Consider the following 21,671-nt stretch of genomic DNA (forward strand, 5'->3'; position numbering starts at 1 on the left):
AACATATTATGGAACCTTCATATCCATAACATTTTGATTTTCAAATCATCACTACAAGCTTCTGGTAAATAATCTACAGAACAATAATTATTTGCAGAAATAATTTCAGATAAATAAATCTACTAAAATCATGATTTGTTCAAAGACAATGCACAAACAGAAAGTGCTACAATTTGTCAAATGGTTTTCTAAAAATTATTTACTTAGCTCTACTCCTGGTAATCTGGTTAATTACTATATTAAAATAAATTGCAGATTTCTGATTTTGGATTATTAATAATTAACAAAAATTAAAATTTAAGTGAGAACAGATTTTACTGTAGTCTGACTACAGTAAACAAAAAAGTGTAGAATTTATATTATTTATTGAAGGCAATCCATTTGGAGAGATACATATGATAAGGTACCCAAACTAAAGATCCTGTCTGGGAACACTGTACAAAAACAAAAGAGCTTGCTACTTTTAGATCTAGTGCCATTTCTTCCTAATAAAGTACTCAGTCATGCAACTGGGTCTACATGGATGCAGAAGTCTGCACAGTCCACTCTGAGTAACAGAGCATGAACTTCATTCAGATTAACCAGAAGCATAACAGAAGCCAAACAAACAAAAGGCAAATTGTTATATTTTGAGATATTTAAAGTGTTGTTGTGCCGGTGTTAGTCGCAGGATATTGAAGAGACAAGGTGGGTGAGGTAATGTCTTTTATTGGGCCAACTTCTGTTGGTGAAAGCGACAAGCTTTCTTTGGGTCAATAAAAGATATTACCATCCACCCTGTCTCTTGAGATTTATACAGTTAGTTACAATTGTCAGCATATATTTGAGGGATGTGATACATAGCTGGATTGAAAAAAATGATGTAGAGTTTAAGCCCAGAAGGGACTAGAAGATCATCTTGTCTGACATCCTGTATATCACAGGCCACCAACACACTAAACACAACACCCAAAAGTAGACCGAAGTATTACAGCTTAGGAGACTAAGCTATTATGTGACACAGGCAGAGAACAGCAGGGACTGAGGTGCACCAATTCTTAAGGCCCCTGCAATGGTAGGGAAATGATTAATTGTGATATACCCAGCAAGTGACTCTCACCTCAGACTGCAGAGCATGGTGAAAAAAACCCTAGGCCACTGCCAATTTGACCTGGGAAAAAATTCCTTCCCAACATCACATATGGCAATCAGTTGGATCCTGAGCATGTGAGCAAGAACCAGTAAGCTAAGCATCTGACAGAGAAAATGCCGAGTTCCAACTCAAAGCACCACCCCATCCGCTCTCATCTTCAGCTGTGGCCATCTCGATGCTTCAGCGGAAACAAGCAAAACAATTATATTGGGGGAGATCCCTTCCTGATCCCTGCAGGAGACTGGCAGAAGCCCTGAAGCATGAGATTTTAGGAATAAAAGAAAAACCAGAAGGTACCCCCCAAGGATGTCAAGCCCAGATCCTACAATCTCAAGGAACTTCATCACACAATCTGACTCGTATACTTATCCAGCTCTGTCATAAACAGATAGCTAAGGGTTAATGTCTCTTTCACCTGAAAAAAAGTAACCTGAAGTACCTGACCAGAGGACCAATCAGGAACCCAGACTTTTTCAGGTCTGGGTGGAGGGAAGTTTGTGTCTGAGTTCTTTGTCTTCTGTCTGTCTCTCTCTCGGCTATGAGAGGATTTCTGTTTCCTGCTTTCTAATCTTCTATTTCCAAGTTGTAAGTACAAATATAGTAAGGCAGTAAGGTTTCTATTGTTTTCTTTTGTATTTACATGGGTATAGTTGCTGGAGTGTTTTGAATTGTATTCTTTTTGAATAAGGCTGTTTATTCATATTTCTTTTAAGCAATTGACCCTGTATTTGTCACCTTAATACAGAGAGACCATTTTTATGTATTTTTCTTTCTTCTTATAAAGCTTTCTTTTTAAGACCTGCTGGAGTTTTTCTTTAGTGGGGAATTCCAGGGAATTGAGTCTGTGCTCACCAGGGAATTGGTGGGAGGAAGAATCAGGGGGAAATCTGTGTGTGTTAGATTTACTAGCCTGACTTTGCATTCCCTCTGGGTGAGGGGGGAAGAGAGATTAGCTCTCGGTACTTCTGTTTTCCAAGGCTGGAAACGGGGAGGGTGGAATCCCTCTGTTTAGATTCACGGAGCTTGTTTCTGTGTATCTCTCCAGGAACACCTGGAGGGGGGAAGGGAAAAGGTTTATTTCCCTTTGTTGTGAGACTCAAGGGATTTGGGTCTTGGGGTCCTCAGGGAAGGGTTTTGGGGGGACCAGAGTGCCCCAAAACACTCTAATTTTTTGGGTGGTGGCAGCTTTACCAGGTCCAAGCTGGTAACTAAGCTTGGAGGATTTCATGCTAACCCCCATATTTTGGACGCTAAGGTCCAAATCTAGGACTAGGTTTTGACAAGCTCTCTCTTAAAACTAAGAAAGTTGTTTACTCCCACAGCTCCTACTGGGGAGGCTGTTCCAGAATCTCACTCATCTGATGGCTTGAAACCTTCTAATTTCCAGCCTGAATTTGTTCAGAGACAGTTTATACCCATTTGTCCTTCAGCTTAAACAGCTTTTCTCCCTCCCTGATACCTATTCACCTTATGTATTTCTATAGAAAGCAATCATAATCCCCCTCAGCCTTCATTTTGCTAATTTACCTCGATTTCAGTAAGGCATTTGACATGGTTCCACATCGGGAATTATTAGTTAAATTGGAAAAGATGGGGATCAATATGAAAATTGAAAGGTGGATAAGGAACTGGTTAAAGGGGAGACTCCAACGGGTCATACTGAAGGGTGAACTGTCAGGCTGGAAGGAGGTTACTAGTGGAGTTCCTCAAGGATCAGTTTTGGGACCAATCTTATTTAACTTTTTTATTACTGACCTTGGCACAAAAAGCGGGAATGTGCTAATAAAGTTTGCGGATGACACAAAGCTGGGAGGTATTGCTAACTCAGAGAAGGACCGGGATATCATACAGGCAGATCTGGATGACCTTGTAAACTGGAGTAATAGTAATAGGATGAAATTTAATAGTGAAAAGTGCAAGGTCATGCATTTAGGGATTAATAATAAGAATTTTAGATATACATTGGGGACACATCAGTTGGAAGCAACAGAGGAGGAGAAGGACCTTGGAGTATTGGTTGATCACAGGATGACTATGAGCCGCCAATGTGATATGGCCGTTAAAAAAGCTAATGTGGTTTTAGGATGCATCAGGCGAGGTATTTCCAGCAAAGATAAGGAGGTGTTAGTACCATTATATAAGGCACTGGTGAGACCTCATCTGGAATACTGTGTGCAGTTCTGGTCTCCCACGTTTAAGAAGGATGAATTCAAACTGGAACAGGTTCAGAGATGGGCTACTAGGATGATCCGAGGAATGGAAAACCTGCCTTACGAAAGGAGACTCAAAGAGCTTGGCTTGTTTAGCCTAGCCAAAAGAAGGCTGAGGGGGGATATGCTTGCTCTTTACAAATATATCAGAGGGATTAATATTAGGAGGGAGAGGAATTATTTAAGATTAGTACCAATGTAGACACAAGAACAACTAGGTATAAACTGGACACTAGGAAGTTTAGACTTGAAATTAGACGAAGGTTTCTAACCATTAGAGGAGTGAAGTTCTGGAACAGCCTTCAAAGGGGAGTAGTGGGGGCAAAAGACATATCTGGCTTTAAGATTAAGCTTGATAAGTTTATGGAAGGGATGGTATGATGGGATAGCTTAATTTTGGCAATTGATCTTCGATTATCAGCGGATAAGTATGCCCAGTGGTCTGTGATGGGATGGGATCTGAGTTACTGCAGAGAATTCTTTCCTGAGTGCTGGCTGGTGAGTCTTCCCCACATGCTCAGGGTTTAGCTGATCGCCATATTTGGGGTCGGGAAGGAATTTTCCTCCTTGGCAGATTGTCAGAGGCCCTGGAGGTTTTTCGTCTTCCCCTGCTGCGTGGGGCATGGGTCACTTGCTGGTGGATTCTCTGCAGCTTGAGGTCTTCAAACCACAATTTGAAGACTTCAATAACTCGGACATAGGTTAGGGGTTTGTTATAGAAGTGGATGGGTAGGGTTCTGTGGCCTGCTTTGTGCAGGAGGTCAGACTAGATGATCATGTTGGTCCATTGTGACCCTAAAGTCTATGCTAGGCTAAACCATTCAAGCAATTTTAGTCTTCTCTTCTAAAATAAGCTCTCCATTCCTCCTCCTGTGTATTGAAATCAGGCATGGAGATTACACCAATCTCTCACAGCCTCTGCCCCACATTTTCTAGTTTAAAGACCTTCTTAACAACTGTGTCAGCCTTGATCCCAAAAGGTTAATACTCCAAACACTCTAATAGAGAGGAGGGGGTCCATCAGGCGAGAACAGTCTTCCTCTGTAAATGCCTTGCAATGGTTGATTAACCCAAAACCTTCCTCAGCACTAATCCTTGAGCCACTTGTTGATCTTACTTATTTTGCTACACCTTCACTCTCCTTCTGTAGGGTCCAGAAGTATCCCACTGAAAGTCATTTGAACTTCCACTTCTTTGAGCATCTTACCAAGACTAACATAACTGTCCTGGATCCATTCCAGTGGGAATCTAGCAGTATCATTCATCCCAATATGCAGCACACTCAATGGATTTTTCCCCACTCCCATCAGGATCCTTTCTAATCTCACATCCACATCTCTTATCCTTGCTCTTGGCAGATAAAACACTATTCTGTTTTCTGGATATGGTCTGGTGGTCAATTCTTCTCAGTATGGACTAGTGTCCCCAGTGACACAGTCTCTTCCTGGTTTTGGTATAAATCTGTCTTATGTTCTCTCTCAGTCACCTGTAAATCATCCTCATTTTATCTTGGGTTCCAGGCCATGACTACCTCCACTGTCTCTTCCTTCCTTATGCATAGACTTGCTTCCCTTCTCTTCTTCTGCATCACCACAACTTCTGTCTGTTTCTCTTTCTCATTCTCCAGTGCAGTAAACTTGTTATTCAACTCTATTTCACTTCCACTAGCCAGTCTCTTCTTCTGCATTGTCCTTGTGGTCATGCTCTTCAATGGATCATCCTCGTCTTCTGGCAGTCCACCCTCCCGGTCCTTTTTTTCAGCAGTTGTCCGCAAATCTTGAGTTGTCTGTACCACCTCATCTCCATTATAACTTCAAATCTCTGTCTGAATTCCATCATCATCTAATCTTGGATCCTTGGATCTTTTCTGCCAGGAATTCTAATTGGTGACATTTCATGCATAAGCAGCTTCCATCAGATACCCACTCTAGGATTATGTATGACCCAGTTTCCACATCCAACCATCTTCACATCCTCTCTTCTTCAGATCACTTCTAATGTTGCATATGTAGCCATCATCATCTTCTCTTTCTAGTCCCTACTCCTAGAAAAAAAAAAAGACAAAAATCCTCTCACCTACAAACTCCCACAGAAACTGAGCTGTTAGCTGCTCCAATATTAACTAATGACATACTTTTAAACTAGCCAAAATAGGGCCAAGTCTACACTCAAAAGTTAAGTCGATCCTACTACATTGCTCAGGAGTGTAGACAGCATTAGGGTGACAGAAGAATTCTTCCATTGACTGACTACTGCCTCTCGGAGAGGTGGATTAGCTACACCAATGGAAGAACCCCTCCCATCACTATAGCAAGTGTCTACATTGAAGTACTAGACTGGCAAAGCAGTAGTGCTGCAGCTGCGATGCTATAGCATTTCAAGTGTAGACAAGTCCTAGGTCAGCACTATCCCATTGTTAAGGGCTATCAGCAAGCATTGGATCAAGTCACATACTTGGAACAGCTCACTCACAAATCAAAACTGCACATCCAGAACACAAAATCACCACTCGCCTCTCAGGGAAAACTCCCACAGAAACTCCTCCGTTAGCTGCTAGTTGTTCACTACCAATGTAACGCACACTGTTGTAACACTAGAGTGGTGGGTAACTACTAATGATTGCTAAGATTGAGTAAAACATGATCAACAGTTTTTATATTATAAAAATTAATAGTTTATTTTTTTCATACGCCTTGAAATTGGAAATGTAAATACTTGGACAAATGTATTGAAATATACAGTGCATAAATACAAAAAGACTATTTCCCGTTGTGATTTCTGCAAATATGGTTGTATTTTTGCTGAAATGTTATTCTGCAACTCCTGCAGTACTTTGAATAGTTTTCGTACACAAACAGAGATCATGGAGTAATTCTTCTTTCAACAATAGATATTAACAGAAATATTGAAGGCAATATTTGCTGCTGAAGAAAGTCTTGGGAGACTCATAGGGATGGAGGTAGGGACAAGCTCCTGGCAACCAGTTTGAGAAATAGGGAATAAGTATCTTTTGCTTTCTCAAAGACATCAACCTGTTGGAGGAGATGGGGCGTAAGTACCCATTACACTTAAAGAACAGTGTATCTAGCCTCCATAAACTTCCACACAGCCATGGGGCAGGGAAGCAGAAGGAGTAGCTTACAATGTAACCAGTTTTGCAATCAGATTAAGAAACTCGTTAGGACAATCCTTCTCATGGTTTTGTGACAGTCATTAAGAGGGTGTAGAAGGAAAAGAGTCATTTGTTCCCCAAACTCTCTTGCCTGGCTAGATGAAATCAGAACAGAGGTGCTTGTTCTTTTGACCCCACATGGATCTTTTTCAGTTGCTTCAGCAGCAAATACTGCATCCTGGGAGAAGGTAACAAAACAACAAAAAAGCCAGAGTCCAGCCCTGCTTAAAAGCGTGTAAACTTCCAATTACAAATTGGTCACCTGATCTGAACAAATGCACTTGGGCCATATCATACTGTTTCTATTCTTGAATAATCTTCTCACAGTTGAGATACTCTTGAAGACCGAATAATATCAAAGCACCTTACTCAATTACCCAATTAGTTTTGAATTCTGAGTAAGATGCTCTAGAATGAAATGACTAATATGAGAACTAGAAAAGGCTAGTTATTTCAAATGATTAGATAATTCAATGTGGCGTGTCTAAAAGTTAGCTGAACCAATGAAAGCCTGATTTTTATAATTACAAAATTAAAAACAAATGGCAGTGGGAGAAGAAACTAAGCATGCCAGCCTCTCATCCCCACTTTGCCCCCTATCTCCTGCGCAGCTAGAAAGCAGTGGAAGGGGTACCCTCCCCTCTCATCAGTACAGGCTCCTCCCACAGGCAGATTTAGCCCTTAGGAGAAGTAGACTTTGACAAACTCAGCAACCTGGTGATGTCAGAAGAGTGCTACAGGCAGGTGACCCCATTGTAATACATAGTACTTCTAAACCTCATCACTTCCTTTAGGTCAGTGCTTCTCAAAGTCGGTCCGCTGCTTGTTCAGGGAAAGCCCCTGGCAGTCTGGGCTGGTTTGTTTACCTGCCCTGTCCGCAGTTCGGCTGATCGCGGCTCCCACTGGCCGCAGTTCACCACTCCAGGCCAAGGGGGGCCGCGGGAAGGGCGGCCAGCACATCCCTTGGCCCGCGTCGCTTCCTGCAGCCCCCATTGGCCTGAACCGCCAGGGGCTTTCCCTGAACAAGCAGCAGATCGGCTTTGAGAAGCACTGCTTTAGGAGACTATGGGATCTCGGTCAGTTAGTCTCACTCACTCCTTCCTCCCAGTACATGGTATATGGATTAACATGGAGTCTTATATAGAACAGAACAGGCTCATGCTCTTTTTACATGCTGCTTAATCCAGTTTTCCAGAATTCTATTCATCTACTTATTGGGACAAGTAACTTTTTTTTAAATTGAACACAGTTGTTTTTTCTATCCACCAAAATCCCACCCACAAAAACAAAATTGTCTAATCCTTTCTCCTTTTGGTTGCAAGTTTGTAGCATATATTTACTTAACTCATATCTGGAGAAATGTAAGGTTGCAAGATACAGAAGGAACTATTGCTCACCTGTTTTGAAAGAGACCTCCACTTTTTAGCACCTGAAATGAGGGAGAAAAATTAATGGAATGGAATGGGATCAGTTAAAGATTTATCCCCTTGGAAAGTACATATGAACCTCTTTCTTTTGATCATATATATGGGTGTCAGGAAGATGGGCTCACCCACACCCCCAGATCACCTCATACTACAATCACAGCTTTGCCAAGCTTCTCCAGCTGATACCTCCATCATTCAATATAGCTACACCTAACAGCATGAGATGTAGTTGATACAAATTCCACCCAGTGGCTAATGTCAGCTCCAGGAGAGCAGAGATAAGGTTGCACGGACATGTACCTTAACCCCATTTTCTGGTTTTCCTAATTTAGAGTTTTGCTGAACTCAGGGTTCTGGAAGCGCAAGAGATACCACTGGTCAACCTTAACTTTGCACACATGGAGTTTTTTGTCAGAATTGCATAGCAATTCAACACAGCAGCTACAATGGAATTTAATTAATTTATGAGAAGTACCATTTCTCATATTGAGATTTAAACATGACAACTTGGTTATGTTCATACCTCAGAAAGTCTGTGACAACACCACCATCCCCATAAGGTTTGGTATTATCAAGCCAAACATGTAGCAAAATGGACAGTTCTTCACGTAACTTTGTGTTTAAAATCTTAAATATGGATTACAGCCATCTCTCTACTGTACATCTTTTAAAAAGTCAACTCACTCTGATATAGGCTGATTTGCATTTGTATTAGTTGGGGGGGGGGAGCAAGGACAGAAGAGTATTTTGAACAGAAAACATTTGTCAATCATGAGACATTACTTTAGAATGGCAAGCTTGCCATTCTAGACAAGCAAGTGGAATTTTATATTGGGCATGTGAACACACACAAACCCTACAGCTCAGCATTTGGCTGTCTATAAATTTTGTTGAGTTAGATCAGAAGTTAAAAGAGCAGAACACAATTCTATTTCTTTCTCTTTCCAAAGTTTTTTTGAAAGTGTAAACTTTCATAGAATTACAAGCTTGACTTCTCATAAACAGTTTCAGATAATACACTCTGATTTATTTCATAAACCCAATCCTTCACTAGAAATATAGGAATATAATTTTAACGCTAGTTATAGCTTTTATTTTATACTATCATTTTATTACAACTGTCTAAAGTTAAATGTTTAGTTATGAAAAATATTTCACATTTTTACCATACTACTATTATCCAATGTTCAGTCACTGTTTAATCAAAAAGGAAGTAAACACACTCTTGACTTTTCCAAGGTTTATAAGATTTCCAGGGTAAGTCAGTCACAATAGCTGTATTTATTCTACCAGAAATCTCATCCAAGTCTAGTATTATTAGCTTTTCTATATAGCAAAAGTAAATAGCTACTACTATTACTCTTCAAAGGGCACTTTTGCTTTCTGACAAAACTCAAAGCTCTTCTAGTGTTCATCCACTGAAAGTTTAAGTGTGAGTTCTGCTCTCCTATGTTCTCCATAAGATATATGAACAGCCCTTACAAGCCCAAACCATAGCAGTTTAAAGTTTAAAAAATTAAAGACATGATTTTATTTAATATTTAATCTTTGATTGAAAAAGTCATCATTCCATGTAATTCTATGTTCAATAGAACAGGGCAGACAGCTAGCGATCTCTTCAAAATGATAGCAATAGGAACAATAATAGTAATACAAATAATTACATTTTCACAGCTATATACAAATTTTAATTAATTAAATGCTCACAACACCTCTGTGAAATATTAGTTCAGTTCACAGAAAAGGAAACAGACCCAGAAAATTACAATAGCTGTGTTCCACATAGCAAATCAGTGGCGTATTCGAAGTCTACACAGCAAACGAGGCAGTAAAAGATTAGAACTCAAATGTTCATGGAATCAGAAGCTGGAAACGGGAAAGATCTAATACCAGACAGTCATCCAGTCCTTCCCCCCATGGCATTGCTCACATTGTACATTTGCTAGCCCTTCCCCTCTCTAATTTTAAAATAACTCAAACAGCAGGGCTACCACCTTAATTTCATCCTCTTACATTTAGCCACACACTCTTACGCTATCCCTGTAATAATTACTTTCAGTTCCGAAGTCTCCTAATGCTACTAGTTTTGTAAAGTTAATCAACAAGTCTGACGGCATCTCTAAGGGTTTATAGATTAGCAGGATGTGCAGATTAGTACTGTCTCTGGCCTCAGAGATTAACTACATGCATTCAAAGGATTTTGATTCAAATAAGGTTTACTGCATTTGAGTTCAGAAGGGAAAAGCAGCTACTCCACTTCAGAATCTCCTCCCTTGGTGTATGTCAATAGCATATCCTGGGAGAGCTTACACTGGACTTGCAATATCAGCCAGGTGGACTTCTGCAACAGAGATCAGGTAATGCACCCCACTGGCAATAAGATCATGGATTGTGAATGATGTAAGGCTTGATCCTATGCTATCAGAGTCAATGGGACTTTTGCACTGATTTCAATAGCAGGAGGATCAAGCCCTTATTGACTAGAGATCTTATGCTGAGGACGAAATCCTTGTGTTTATCTATTTTGGATCCATGTGTGGTAGCTGGCTGCTTATTGCACCAGATTGGAGGTAGTAGTGTCTGGTGATCTTCTTTCCAAGCTTTGGCTAATGTTCTCTCTCTTTCTTTTTCCATATTATGATTTATACTGTGGAGGATGATTATAAGAAGCATGCTTAATCGGCAATGACAGGAATTTAGCAGTGTGTTGGACAACTAGTGTGTCACCAAACTACTCAACTCCCAGAATGATGGAGTGAAAGTGAACTGCTGGAGAGTTCTGGAGCTGCAACAGCTGTTCAAGATATGATACATGTGCTCAGCACCAGAGTACGGTGTTATTGCTATACTGTGGGAAGCCTCTACTTCCGAGTATCTGAAAGTGGTGTTGCAAGCGGGTGGCTTTATATAAAGTGAGGCATTAGTCTGTTTGGAGGATGGTAGAGGAGTAGCCACCTGAATCCTGATGTATAGCTGGTATTTGATGTTGTCAGAGATGCCAACCTTGCTCTGAGACTTCTAGGGATGTTAATTAAAAAAATAGGGAGGAATTAGGGAGGTTACTTGGACCTCTCCCCTCTCCTAACCTCCCCTTGGGGAAATCAGGACGTCTCCCTCCTCCCCTTCCTATCTAGGTCAAGGGGGGAGCCTGGATCCACTCATTGTGCTCCTGACTCCCACTTCCAAACAGGGAGAAGGAGAGGATCAATGCTTGGAAAGCTGCCCTTCTATGCCGCCTGGGACTCTTTATTATGTTGACCAGTCCCGGGCCTGGATCTCCTTCCTGGGATGACCCTTGTCCTTTTCTCACTCCTGTCATTTTTCTTCTCTTTTCCTCCACCATCGCTGCCTCCTCCTGCCCCTCCAGCTTCTCCTCCTCTGCAAACTGTGTAGTGAGGGTCTACATAGTGATTATCAGTGGGGTTGAGGCACTGGATTCACCACCAAAGCCTCTGACTGCATGTTGAGCCCTAATTGCCCTGTGTGGACTCTGCTGGCTCACTCTAGGTACCTAGAGTGTCTTACTGTAGTTGAGCAAGGTCCACACAGAGCAGTTGGAGTGCAACATACAGCCTGTGACCTGGATGGTGAATCCAGCAGCACCCCAACCCATTCAAAATCACTGCAGCTTACTTCCTATCAGACTGTCACTGCATAGTTTGCGCATATGCCAGGATTACTGAAAATCAGGGATGACTGGCATCTCTGCATTGTGAACGGGGCTCCAATTTATTTCCTCTAAGTCAGGAAAAGGTTGGGGAGGGACAAGAAACAAAGAAAGTGTTAAATGCTGCTTCCTGGGTCAAAACTTCAAAGTTTTGGAAGTTCAGCTGGTGGTTCTTGGCAATGGATGGGGGTCTCTGGGCTACTCTCTGCTGGGAGGGTGGAGGTATTCCATCAACTTAGTCCTCATTAATGGAAGGACATTATATCTTTTTCCAAGAGTTGTCATGGTAGATGAGGAAATATCTTTTATTGGACCACCTTCTGTTGGTGAGAGAGACATGCTTTCAAACTTACACAAAGATCACCAACCTTGTCTCTCTAATATTCTGGGACCAACCTGGTTAACCACCGCAAACTTCAAGAGTTGTAGCAGTTTTGATATCACTTGATTCAGACAGCTGCAGCCTCTTTTGTGCAGTTGCTGCTAAGAGAAAAGGGAAGGAAACTGTAGTCTGCAAAGAATCTTTCAAGCTCTGCTTAAGCTGCATTAACTGGTTTTGCCAGTTCCCTGGTGATGGTTTCAGCACTCTTTGTGCTGTTGACTTTAGAAAGAAGGACTTTGACAACAACTCAAGTCAGTTATCATAAATCACTCCTAAGCAACACAAGGCACTCACTTTTCCCAGGAGTTGTGAATGTTGCCACCAGAGCTCAGCATTCCAAGTTTGAAAGCCAGAAAATCAAGCCAGTTAAGAATGTTCTGTGTTTGTACAGTACCTAGTACCCTGGAGTCTGGTCCATGATTAGGGATCGTAGGCATTACAGTAATACAAATATTGTAATAATAAATAGATAGTAATGTTATGTCCTACTACTCAGTCTGCCTGCGCACTTGTCTTATTGGTGTTGAAACTGACATTTATAACAAACCAACTAAAGATGTGTGTTAAAAAGTGGAAAATAAACTATCAGAGAGCTTCTTCTGTGAATTTGTAAATGCAGAAAATTGATTCCCACGGGGTCTGAGGCTCTTGCTCAGAGTGTTATTTGCTCTTTGGCCATGAGATGCCTTACACAATCTTGAAAGAGTAAAAAATAAAAACAAAATAGATGACAATTTAAAATGGTGAAAATTGTGATACAAAATGTATGCCTATTATGCAAAGTGTGACCAATAAGACAATACAAAATGTTTAACTAAAGACTTCTAAGGGATTAAAAAGGAATTACAAAATTGGCTTTAATTTAAGGGCAATCAGTATGAGAAACCCTACAAATCTTCTGGATACCATTAAAATGAATTCTGGAATTCTCCATTCTCCTTTTGGATCCTCAGCAGTTCCTTTTCACATCAAGGAAAACAGAAACAGTAACTTAAAACAAGTTGAAAGATAACATGCATCATCAGCATTTAACACAGGAACTTCATTCATACAAAAATCATACTTACGTTTAGGTGCATCACTTGTAACAGACTGAATGAAGTCATATGGGGTCATATATAATTGGCCTTCAAATTCTAAACTGGCAAATATACGAAACCGTTGCTCTCGAGAAGTTGCATAAAGGTCCAGATCTTCAAGGTCTGATCTGCTTTCTGCAATCTTAACAGACAAAAAGAAAGTATGAAGGAAAAATTGTTCTATTACATTCACCAATGTCTTCAAGACTCACTATAAAGCAAGTTGTAAATGGAAAAGGTGTAAAGTTAAATGCATGCATAAAAGTTTTGCAGGATAAGGGCCTAAGGTTACCAACCGGGTCCTATTAATTTTATTTTCAACCCCCTGTAAATTTCAACAACAAACATCCTTTAGACATGAAAACTGGCAAGCTTAGAACAAGTCTACACTTAAAATGCTGCATCAGCGTAGCCTCACTGATGCAACCGCACCGTTTTAGTGCTTTAATGAAGACACTCTAAGCAGAGGGGAGAGAGTTCTTCCATTGGTCTAGTTAATCCACCTCCCAGAGAGATGGCAGCTATGTTGGTGGGAGAAATTCTTCTGTCTACATAGTGCTCTCTACACAGGGGTTAGATCAGTATAACTATGTCGCTCAGGGGTATAGACCAGACCTTACTCTCAGACAAGAGGAAAACTTTCACTATGTATTTGGAGAGAAAAGTTCAAGGGCACCTTTGTTTCAAAAAATCACAAAAGTCTAACTATACTAGAAGACACCTTGGGAATCAAACTTCAGATAATACTTAAAACTTGTACACAGGACAGTTTGAAAGAAAACATGCAATAGGAAGGGAAGAAAATACTATTTTTTTCATTACTTCCATGTGTAAAGTGCAAGTGTGGACAATTTCATATGCAACAGGTTCTACAGGTGTAAACTTTCTATGGATATCCTGGGTTCAATAGCTAGTATTATCAATACTGCTATACTTTGTGAGGAACAAACAGAACTCCTCTAAAAAGTTAAGAAACCGCTTAAATGGCATAACTTCATATGAAGTTCTGAAGTCTGTAAATGCGTGGAGTACTTGAACTCTTGGGATACTGCCAAAGACCTTTCATCTCATCCTGTGGCTGCAGGTGGACATTCCAATCCCTCAGCGCTCTCTCTCTCTCTCTCTCTCTCTCCTCTCTCTCTCACACACACATACATACGTATTTGTGTCGATTGGCATATTGCTACTATCAAGTGACTCTATAACTAACTAGAGTAAAATCCCAAAGGATATCAATCCGCATGAGTCTCTTTTCTATTTTGCACTGTTTAATCTGATAACAGAATATTGGTTTTATGGGACACGCACATGCACCCCTAACTGCCAACTGCTGCTTGTAAATATTCCTTGGCCATGTAGCTAGACACATGCTTCTATGGAGGCAATATCAAAAAGAAAAAATTAGTATTTCAACCTGTTCATCACAAATGCAGAGAAAAACAACAGCTTAAAAATGAAGAGCAATGATACAGTTAACTTTTATTAATATTTAAAAATCTGAAAGCAATATCTAAGCAACAAAACAGCTATAATGTCACTCTAACCTTTTATTCATTTCACTGGCATACCATTTAGTTGGTTTTGCCACTCAAACGATTTTGAAACTATTAAGTCAAAGACAACAATTAACAGATCTTAAACAGTAGTTCTTTTTTTTTTAAACCACCCAAGAAACTAGCCACATGAAGTTTGTTTTTAGAGAGGAGTCCAAACACTTCCAACAAAGGGAACAAGCTTAAGAGATGTTTGCAGTTAGCATCTACCAAGAGATAACAGTCTTAAACTACAAATGGAAGGTATTTTTTCAGAAAGCTTCCTAAGGATGAGGTTTAGATTTCAGTGATTAAAAGGAAAAGGCATGTTTTCTGGGTGGTCACAAATGTAGGGTTTCTTGAGTTCTGATTTCAAACATATAAACATTTAGTCACCTGAAAAAGTAACACACAAGTAAAACTACAGGGGTGAAATAAAACCAAGCTGCCTCTGACTTGTAGCCCTCCCAACGACTAAATGTTGAAATTGGTGTTGTAGACCAGATGCAGGGCTGGGCTCATAAATGGCCGAGTGCCAACAACTGGTTGAAAATTACCCTTTGGGGACACTTGAGAAGAGTTACCTTGGACTGTAGGTCAGAAATAAAACAAACCAAATAGCCAAAAATAAAATACATATAAAAATAAAAATAAAAATTCAGCCTCATTAGGGACAATCTAGATGAAGTTGCTGTGAATTTTTTCAATTTCTACATTTGTAGATATGCTAAACAAGGGTCCTGTACAAGTATCACCACAGATTTATCTTGCAAGACTGTATGCAGTCACTTGTTATGCTGCCCCCTCAGTTTTTAGCAGAAGTTAAAATAATTGGCTACGTAAAGCTATTCTATCACTTGGCAAAACAGGCGAGAAACTTTTTGTGATCTGAAGGAAATAATCCATAATCCACGTTGAGAAGGAGGAAGGAGACACTGTATGCAGACCCCATTTACTGAAGAAAAAACAATAAGTGCATCAAGTATTTGCTTCTGCCAATTGTTAACAAGTTCTGTGAAAGTGAACTTCTTACTAATCACTTTTTTCTCACCTCCAAGACAACTCACAAAATGCAAAACTAGGAAGCTAATAAATTTCTCAGTATCAGAGACTCTCTTAGGCTGAGAGAAAGTCTATAATCCATACAGTAGTATCATACAATTCAAAATCGTTTTTATTTTTAGAAGTCATTGTTAAAAGCGAAGATTACAAGGGTTATCAGTCCCCCACTACCCTCCCATGAAGAAAGTAAAGCTTCTTGATCCTCTTTACTGGAGATCCCTCTTTACTGGAGATCCCTGTCTGTGTTTCTAGGGCATATTCAAGCATTCTGGGGACAAACAAGACCCCTTCTGTGCAGTGCAAACCACACACACAGAGCTCTTTCCAGAAGGCCCAAATATTCTTCTACATTTTAGATTAGCATTTCTGTATATTTTAAAATATATCAAAACAGTCAAATTTAATTTAGGAAAAAATGTTTGCTGCGTACAAACTAATAGTTTTTCAGCTCTGCCACTAAGAATTTTTTTTAAGATCGCATATACACTGACACTACAGTCCTGAGAAGTGACTGTAATTGTGGCATTTTGGGGTTCCAAGTTTTAACATTTTCCAATGATTTCCAAATCAAATGTACAGGGATAAGATCTTTTTCTAACTGCCTGCCCTGCAAAGTTACCGTGGGATGAGAATGGAAAGCTGGGTCCTTTCCTTCTTGGACATCCATCAGCAGTAATAAAAGATCCTGTAGGCCAAACTGTGCTCTCAAATTATACACGTGCAAACCAGTTGCATTCAGGTTACGCTTTCAGTGAAATTTGTGCAATCCATCCTCTTCAGTGCATTTACACAGATGTAACAGATTATCCTTGCAATCAGAGTTTTAGTTAACAATTCTGTTTATGATACACATGAAAAAAAAGAGAATCTAGCTCATTCCCTCTTAGTTTGTGCAACTTCTGCAGGGCAAAGAGAGCGGACAATTATTTTTATCTCTAATATTAGCAGATACAATTCTGAATAAACACAGGAAACAAGCACAAGTACCATTTCTGCCCAGTCATCTTTCACAGTAGGGTTGCATTTTAAGAATTTACTGAAGAAGTATAACCATAACAGATCACAGTGACTCAAGAGGATCTATGGATAATTGATCACTTAGGAAGTTTTAGCATACTCTTCTATTCAGGTGCAGTACTTGGAGGATATGTTGAGGTTCCGTGCACTTTGAGGCAATTCAGACCATCTCAAGTAGTGTTGCTTATGTTTCCATGGAGACACTTCCAATAGTATTTACTGCATTGTCAGACACATACTTTAACATTTCTTAAGTGCTGAGTGTGACAATAAAAACAAAGCGACATACGGTATGCAAGGAAGTTTTAAGACATGCTTGAATTTAACTCATGTCACTACTTAGCCCTGCAAGATCTTAAACGACAATGGTGAAATCATGTTCCACTGATGTCAATGGGAGGCATGGATCAGAATTCACATTGCACTCCCTGTCAGTATCCAGCTCAGGCCGAGGAAGCTAATGAGCCAACAAGTGGATCAAATTTGGAGATGAATCCTGGTCACACACCACCTGAGGCACACCGCACATACACTAAGAAGACTGAAGTCAATGGGAGTTTTGCCACTGACTTCAGTGGAACTAGGATTTCACCCTATATATGTTGCAGTATTTAGACTTTTGTTTTTTGAATTAAGAGCAATCCCATTACCATGAATGTAGTTGCTTCCATTTTTCAGATTAGAACCAAAATATATCTTACATCTGCCTTCAAGCCTATAACGGCAGCCTAATCTACTGTACTGGTATACTAGCTTTCATAGATTAATTTATTATGTATTTGTGTACTATTTATTTATACATATAGTTGGAAACTAGGTAGAATTTTGTCTGGGAAAGATTCCAGTCAGACACTTTATATTGAAGGAGAGACAAAATATCTTTAGAAATACATATTGTTTTCCTTATTGAAACAGAGTTCGGTGTTAGAAGAAAGCAATTCTTTCTTCAATTCTTCACCAAGTCACAATACATTTTTCACACTTAATCTCATTCATAAAGCCTCTAAATATTAAGAATGGGTGAACAGGTTTGCTAAAAAAAAATTCCAGGCCGATCCTCAGGTACAGCCTCAACCCAACCTTTTTAAAAGTTCATTAAAGGGATTCCCTCTCCCAACATTCTTCATTACTTGCATATATTACCCATCCTCCCCAGTCATTAGAAGATTCCATCCCTGACAATTTTAGTTATGCTTAAGGCTACATTTTAGTCACTTGTATTTTTAGTAAAAGTCATGGACAGGTCACGGGCAGTAAACAAGAATTAATGACCCATAGATCCGTAGACTTCATAGATTTCTCCTATATTCCCCATACTAAATCTTGGGGAGGGGGAAAGCCCAGGGGTGCCACGGGTTCTTAGGGAGGCGGCCCAACACGTGCTGGGGGTTGGGCAGACGGTGGCATGAGGCCCAGGACCCCACTGGTGCTGAGGCATCGGGGTGTGGGGGGGCGGCACGCAGCCCGAGACCTGTGCTGGTGCTGGGGGGCCAGAGGGATTGGCGGATCTGGCAGGCTCCCTACCCACACCTCCCCAGAAGCAGCGACATCCCTCAGCTCCGAGGCAGTTGCAGAGGTGTGGCCACACAGTTCGTGTGCTGCCTCCTCCCTGGATGCCAGCTCCGCAGCGCACATTGGTCGGGAACCACGGCCAATGGGAGCTGTAGGGGTGGTGCCTGCAGGCAGAGGCAGCACGCAGAGTCCCCTGGCCATGCCTCCCCCAAGAGCCGAGGGATGTCACCACTTCTGGGGAGCCCCAATGAGGTAAGCGCTGCCCAGGGCCCCCTCCCACATCCCAACCCCCAGTCTTGAATGCCCTGCCCAAACTCTTGCTGCTGCTGAGGGTGGGAAGTGAGAGAGGCGGTGGCCTGAGACTGCCCCAGCAGCGCCCGGTGTGGGTGGCCCAGGGGCCGCCCAAGCAGCCGTTGGGCCAGCTGCACCAGCCACTGCAGAAGTCACGGAGGTCACAGAATCCATAACTTTCTTGACCTCTATGACAAACTTGCAGCCTTAGTTATGCTACAACAGGGGTCAGCAACCTTTCAGAAGTGGTGTGCCGAGTTTTCATTTATTCACTCTAATTTAAGGTTTTGCATGCCAGTAATACATTTTAACGTTTTTAGGTCTCTTTCTATAAGTCTATAATACATAACTAAACTATTGTTGTATGTAAAGTAAATAAGGTTTCTAAAATGTTTAAGAAGCTTCATTTAAAATTAAATTAAAATACAGAGCCCCCCTCCCCCGACTGGTGGTCAGAACCCGGAAAATGTGAGTGCCATTGAAAATCCACTCACATGCCGCCTTCGGCACCCGTGCCATAGGTTGCCTACCCCAGTGCTACAGCTTGCTCCCTGTCTATTTAACTCATGCAAATTCTGGTGCACCTTTTACCGCATAAGTCTCAGAGTTGGGGAAGTTTTATTGAAGCAGCATGAGTACCAAAACAGATAGATCATTCCGGAAGATTCAAAAAGCCAGGCAAATTCTAAAGGAAAGTACAGTGGTGTTGACAAAGTAGGGGGGTAAGAGTAAAAAAGACTCCAATTTCTATTTGAAGTTTTTAAAGCTTATCCAAACTAAATCTCTTAGTAATTATCGGCAATCTTCAAAAACTTTCATGAAAGCATATCTCTGACAAATAAAAGAAAAAAAGATTTTTCAGACTTCTGTTTACTAATCCTCTTGGCAATCTTGTCTACTACTTACAATGATCTTATATCATGTTATAGTTCTGTGCCTTTTAAAAACTGGAGGTGGCCATTTCCCTTAAGTGCACTGTCACAAAACTGAGTAGCAGTATTTTCTCAATGTTATGAATAGCAGGTTAGTTCTGGTTTACCTCATCTGCTGACCTATTTTGCTTAATAGGATTTACCAAAAACCAAGCAAACAAAATCTACAACACTTTTCCTTTCAGCCTCAAAATTAACCTTTCTATTCACAAACAAGAATCTTTTTTTAAACAAAGTATTAAGGTTGAAAGTATGTTTTAAGGGAGTCTCATTGGCACCCAAACTAACAGTATAAAACCCCCAAACATTAGAAATCTGGAACTGAACAGTTAAGGGACTCAGCGAGTTGTCATGTAAACTTTCATCACTCACCATCATGTCATGACTTACATGGTCAACCCAGTCATAGCTTTTTAATGTTGGGGTTTTGGTCCCCATATCTTTTATTTTTAAAAATGGTATATACATTTTATAAGGAAAATTTAATACTTTTTTGGCAATGTTAGTTTGCCAATGTAACATATTTTCAAACAACTCTTTTTAATGAAGTTACCTGTTTCTGAATATCCCTGGGGTTTTTGTTTAGGGTGTGTAGTGGGGCGGCTGCCCCACTCCTGATGAATAGGAGGTTAAAACAGCCCTGGAGAGGGCTACAGCTGGAAAAAGCGGGGCTGATTGGGGAAAGCTGCCTCAGCTGGGGGCCACACCCCAATCAGGCCAAGGCTGGTTTAATCAGGGCCCAGCTGGCCCTTATAAGAAGGCTGGGGCCAGAAGCCAGAGACAGAGTCTCTCTCTAGTAGTAGAGAGGGAAGGGCCTGGCTGCCTGAAAGCTGAGAGGGTACCAAGACTGCAGCAGGGCTGGGGGAAGGCCAGAGAAGCTAGAGAGCTCTGGCGTAGAAATCCCCCAGATTGCAGGCCTCGTTAAAGGCCAGAAAAGGGTACTGTGGGGCAGAGCTGGGAGAAGGTCCAAGGAGCTGGGGAATTCTGGCCTAGAAACCCCCTAGGCTGCAGGCCTTGCTAAAGGTCAAAAAAGGTACTGGGGTTGCAGAGGGCAGCCAGAGGCAGCAGGTACAAAACCCCCCACTTGCCAGTGATGAGTGGCACATATACTGCAGTCTACCCCAGTGAATGGGGACAGATCGAGACTGGCAGTAGCCATAGTCTGAGGTGAGGTGGGGCTAGAGGGTGGGGGTTCCCTGGGGAGGGGAGACCCAGATCTGTGGGGGTACTGCCAGGGGGCAGCACCCTGGCCTGAAAGGGGCACTGGGGTCCAAGAAGGACTTGGGCTCAGCACAAGTGGGACAGCAGCCTGCAGAGGGTGCTCCGGAGCTGGGAACGCTAATTCCCAGGACTACCAGCAGGAGGCACTGCAGGGGTGAGTCCCACACTGTTACAGGGTGTTATTTCTTGTGGGTTTTGTTGTTTGTTTTTTTCCAAAAGAGTGACAAATATAAACAGGTTTGGTGTATAAGGTCAGCAGAGGGAAGTCCTTCTTTGACAGACCTTACAAAGCAGGACTCTTTTTTGAAGACTTCAGCAATTCCATAAGAGATAGGTTAGTGTGGTGAAAGGGGAAATGGGTAGGAAATAGAAAAGTGGATGGTGGAGGGAAAGGCTCTTATCCACATTCGAAGCTTTAAAGTATTTAAAGCTTTATATCCAGAAAGTTAAGCATTTTAAAGTTTCATATGAATAAAATTGCTTTTCCTGATCCCCTACACTCCATCATCTGACAACCTGATCTCTTGTCATATTGACATCCATGTCTTGCCAGTACTTTTTCTCCTTACCAGCGCACTCACTCCTTCCATACAAACCATACCAAAAAAATAAAACACTCTATTTTAAAACCCAAGAGCCTGGCCACTCTCCATATATCACCACCACCCCAATCCTCAACCTCCAGTTCATGTCCCTCCAAGTTTCAGCCCCAAACTCCCATACCATCACTCTCCAGCTCAGCACAGGAACAGCACAAGGTCAGTTTATACTGATAAAGTTAATTTTAAACATTGTTCTGTATACGCATGAAAACAGATCTACAGAAGAACAGTCATAGCCAAGGGTAACAGGAAAGAAGCATCCTACCCCTTGGCACACAGATCTCTGAGCTTTTCCCTTCTGGCCCAATTTGCAAGGTGTCAGGATGTCTCATTCTGGCTTTCTTCTGCCTAGTCCAGAAACAAAGCCAAAGCTTTGTTTTTCTTCTCAGCTAAAGCTAAGCAACAGCCCTCAATTTAAAATCTCTTGCAATAA

The 21,671-nt window shown here is 41.2% G+C and overlaps 1 protein-coding gene across 5 annotated transcripts in view; it reads right to left on the reverse strand.

Annotated features, from left to right (window-relative positions):
• MICU3 (mitochondrial calcium uptake family member 3) overlaps nucleotides 1-21,671 on the reverse strand; it is a 120,755-nt gene that overhangs the window by 74,261 nt on the left and 24,823 nt on the right. For 4 of the 5 annotated variants that reach the window (XM_050947788.1, XM_050947787.1, XM_050947784.1 and 1 more), the window contains exons 2-4: nucleotides 13,058-13,211; nucleotides 7,912-7,943; nucleotides 6,606-6,692 (exon numbers count right to left, since the gene is read on the reverse strand). In XM_050947788.1, coding sequence (XP_050803745.1) covers nucleotides 6,606-6,692; nucleotides 7,912-7,943; nucleotides 13,058-13,211 — 273 coding nt within the window. The remainder of the gene's footprint in view (nucleotides 1-6,605; nucleotides 6,693-7,911; nucleotides 7,944-13,057; nucleotides 13,212-21,671) is intronic. The other variant, XM_050947786.1, reaches the window with a different exon arrangement.

The sequence above is a fragment of the Gopherus flavomarginatus genome, chromosome 3, assembly GCF_025201925.1.
Source record: "Gopherus flavomarginatus isolate rGopFla2 chromosome 3, rGopFla2.mat.asm, whole genome shotgun sequence".
Lineage (NCBI taxonomy): Eukaryota > Metazoa > Chordata > Testudines > Testudinidae > Gopherus > Gopherus flavomarginatus.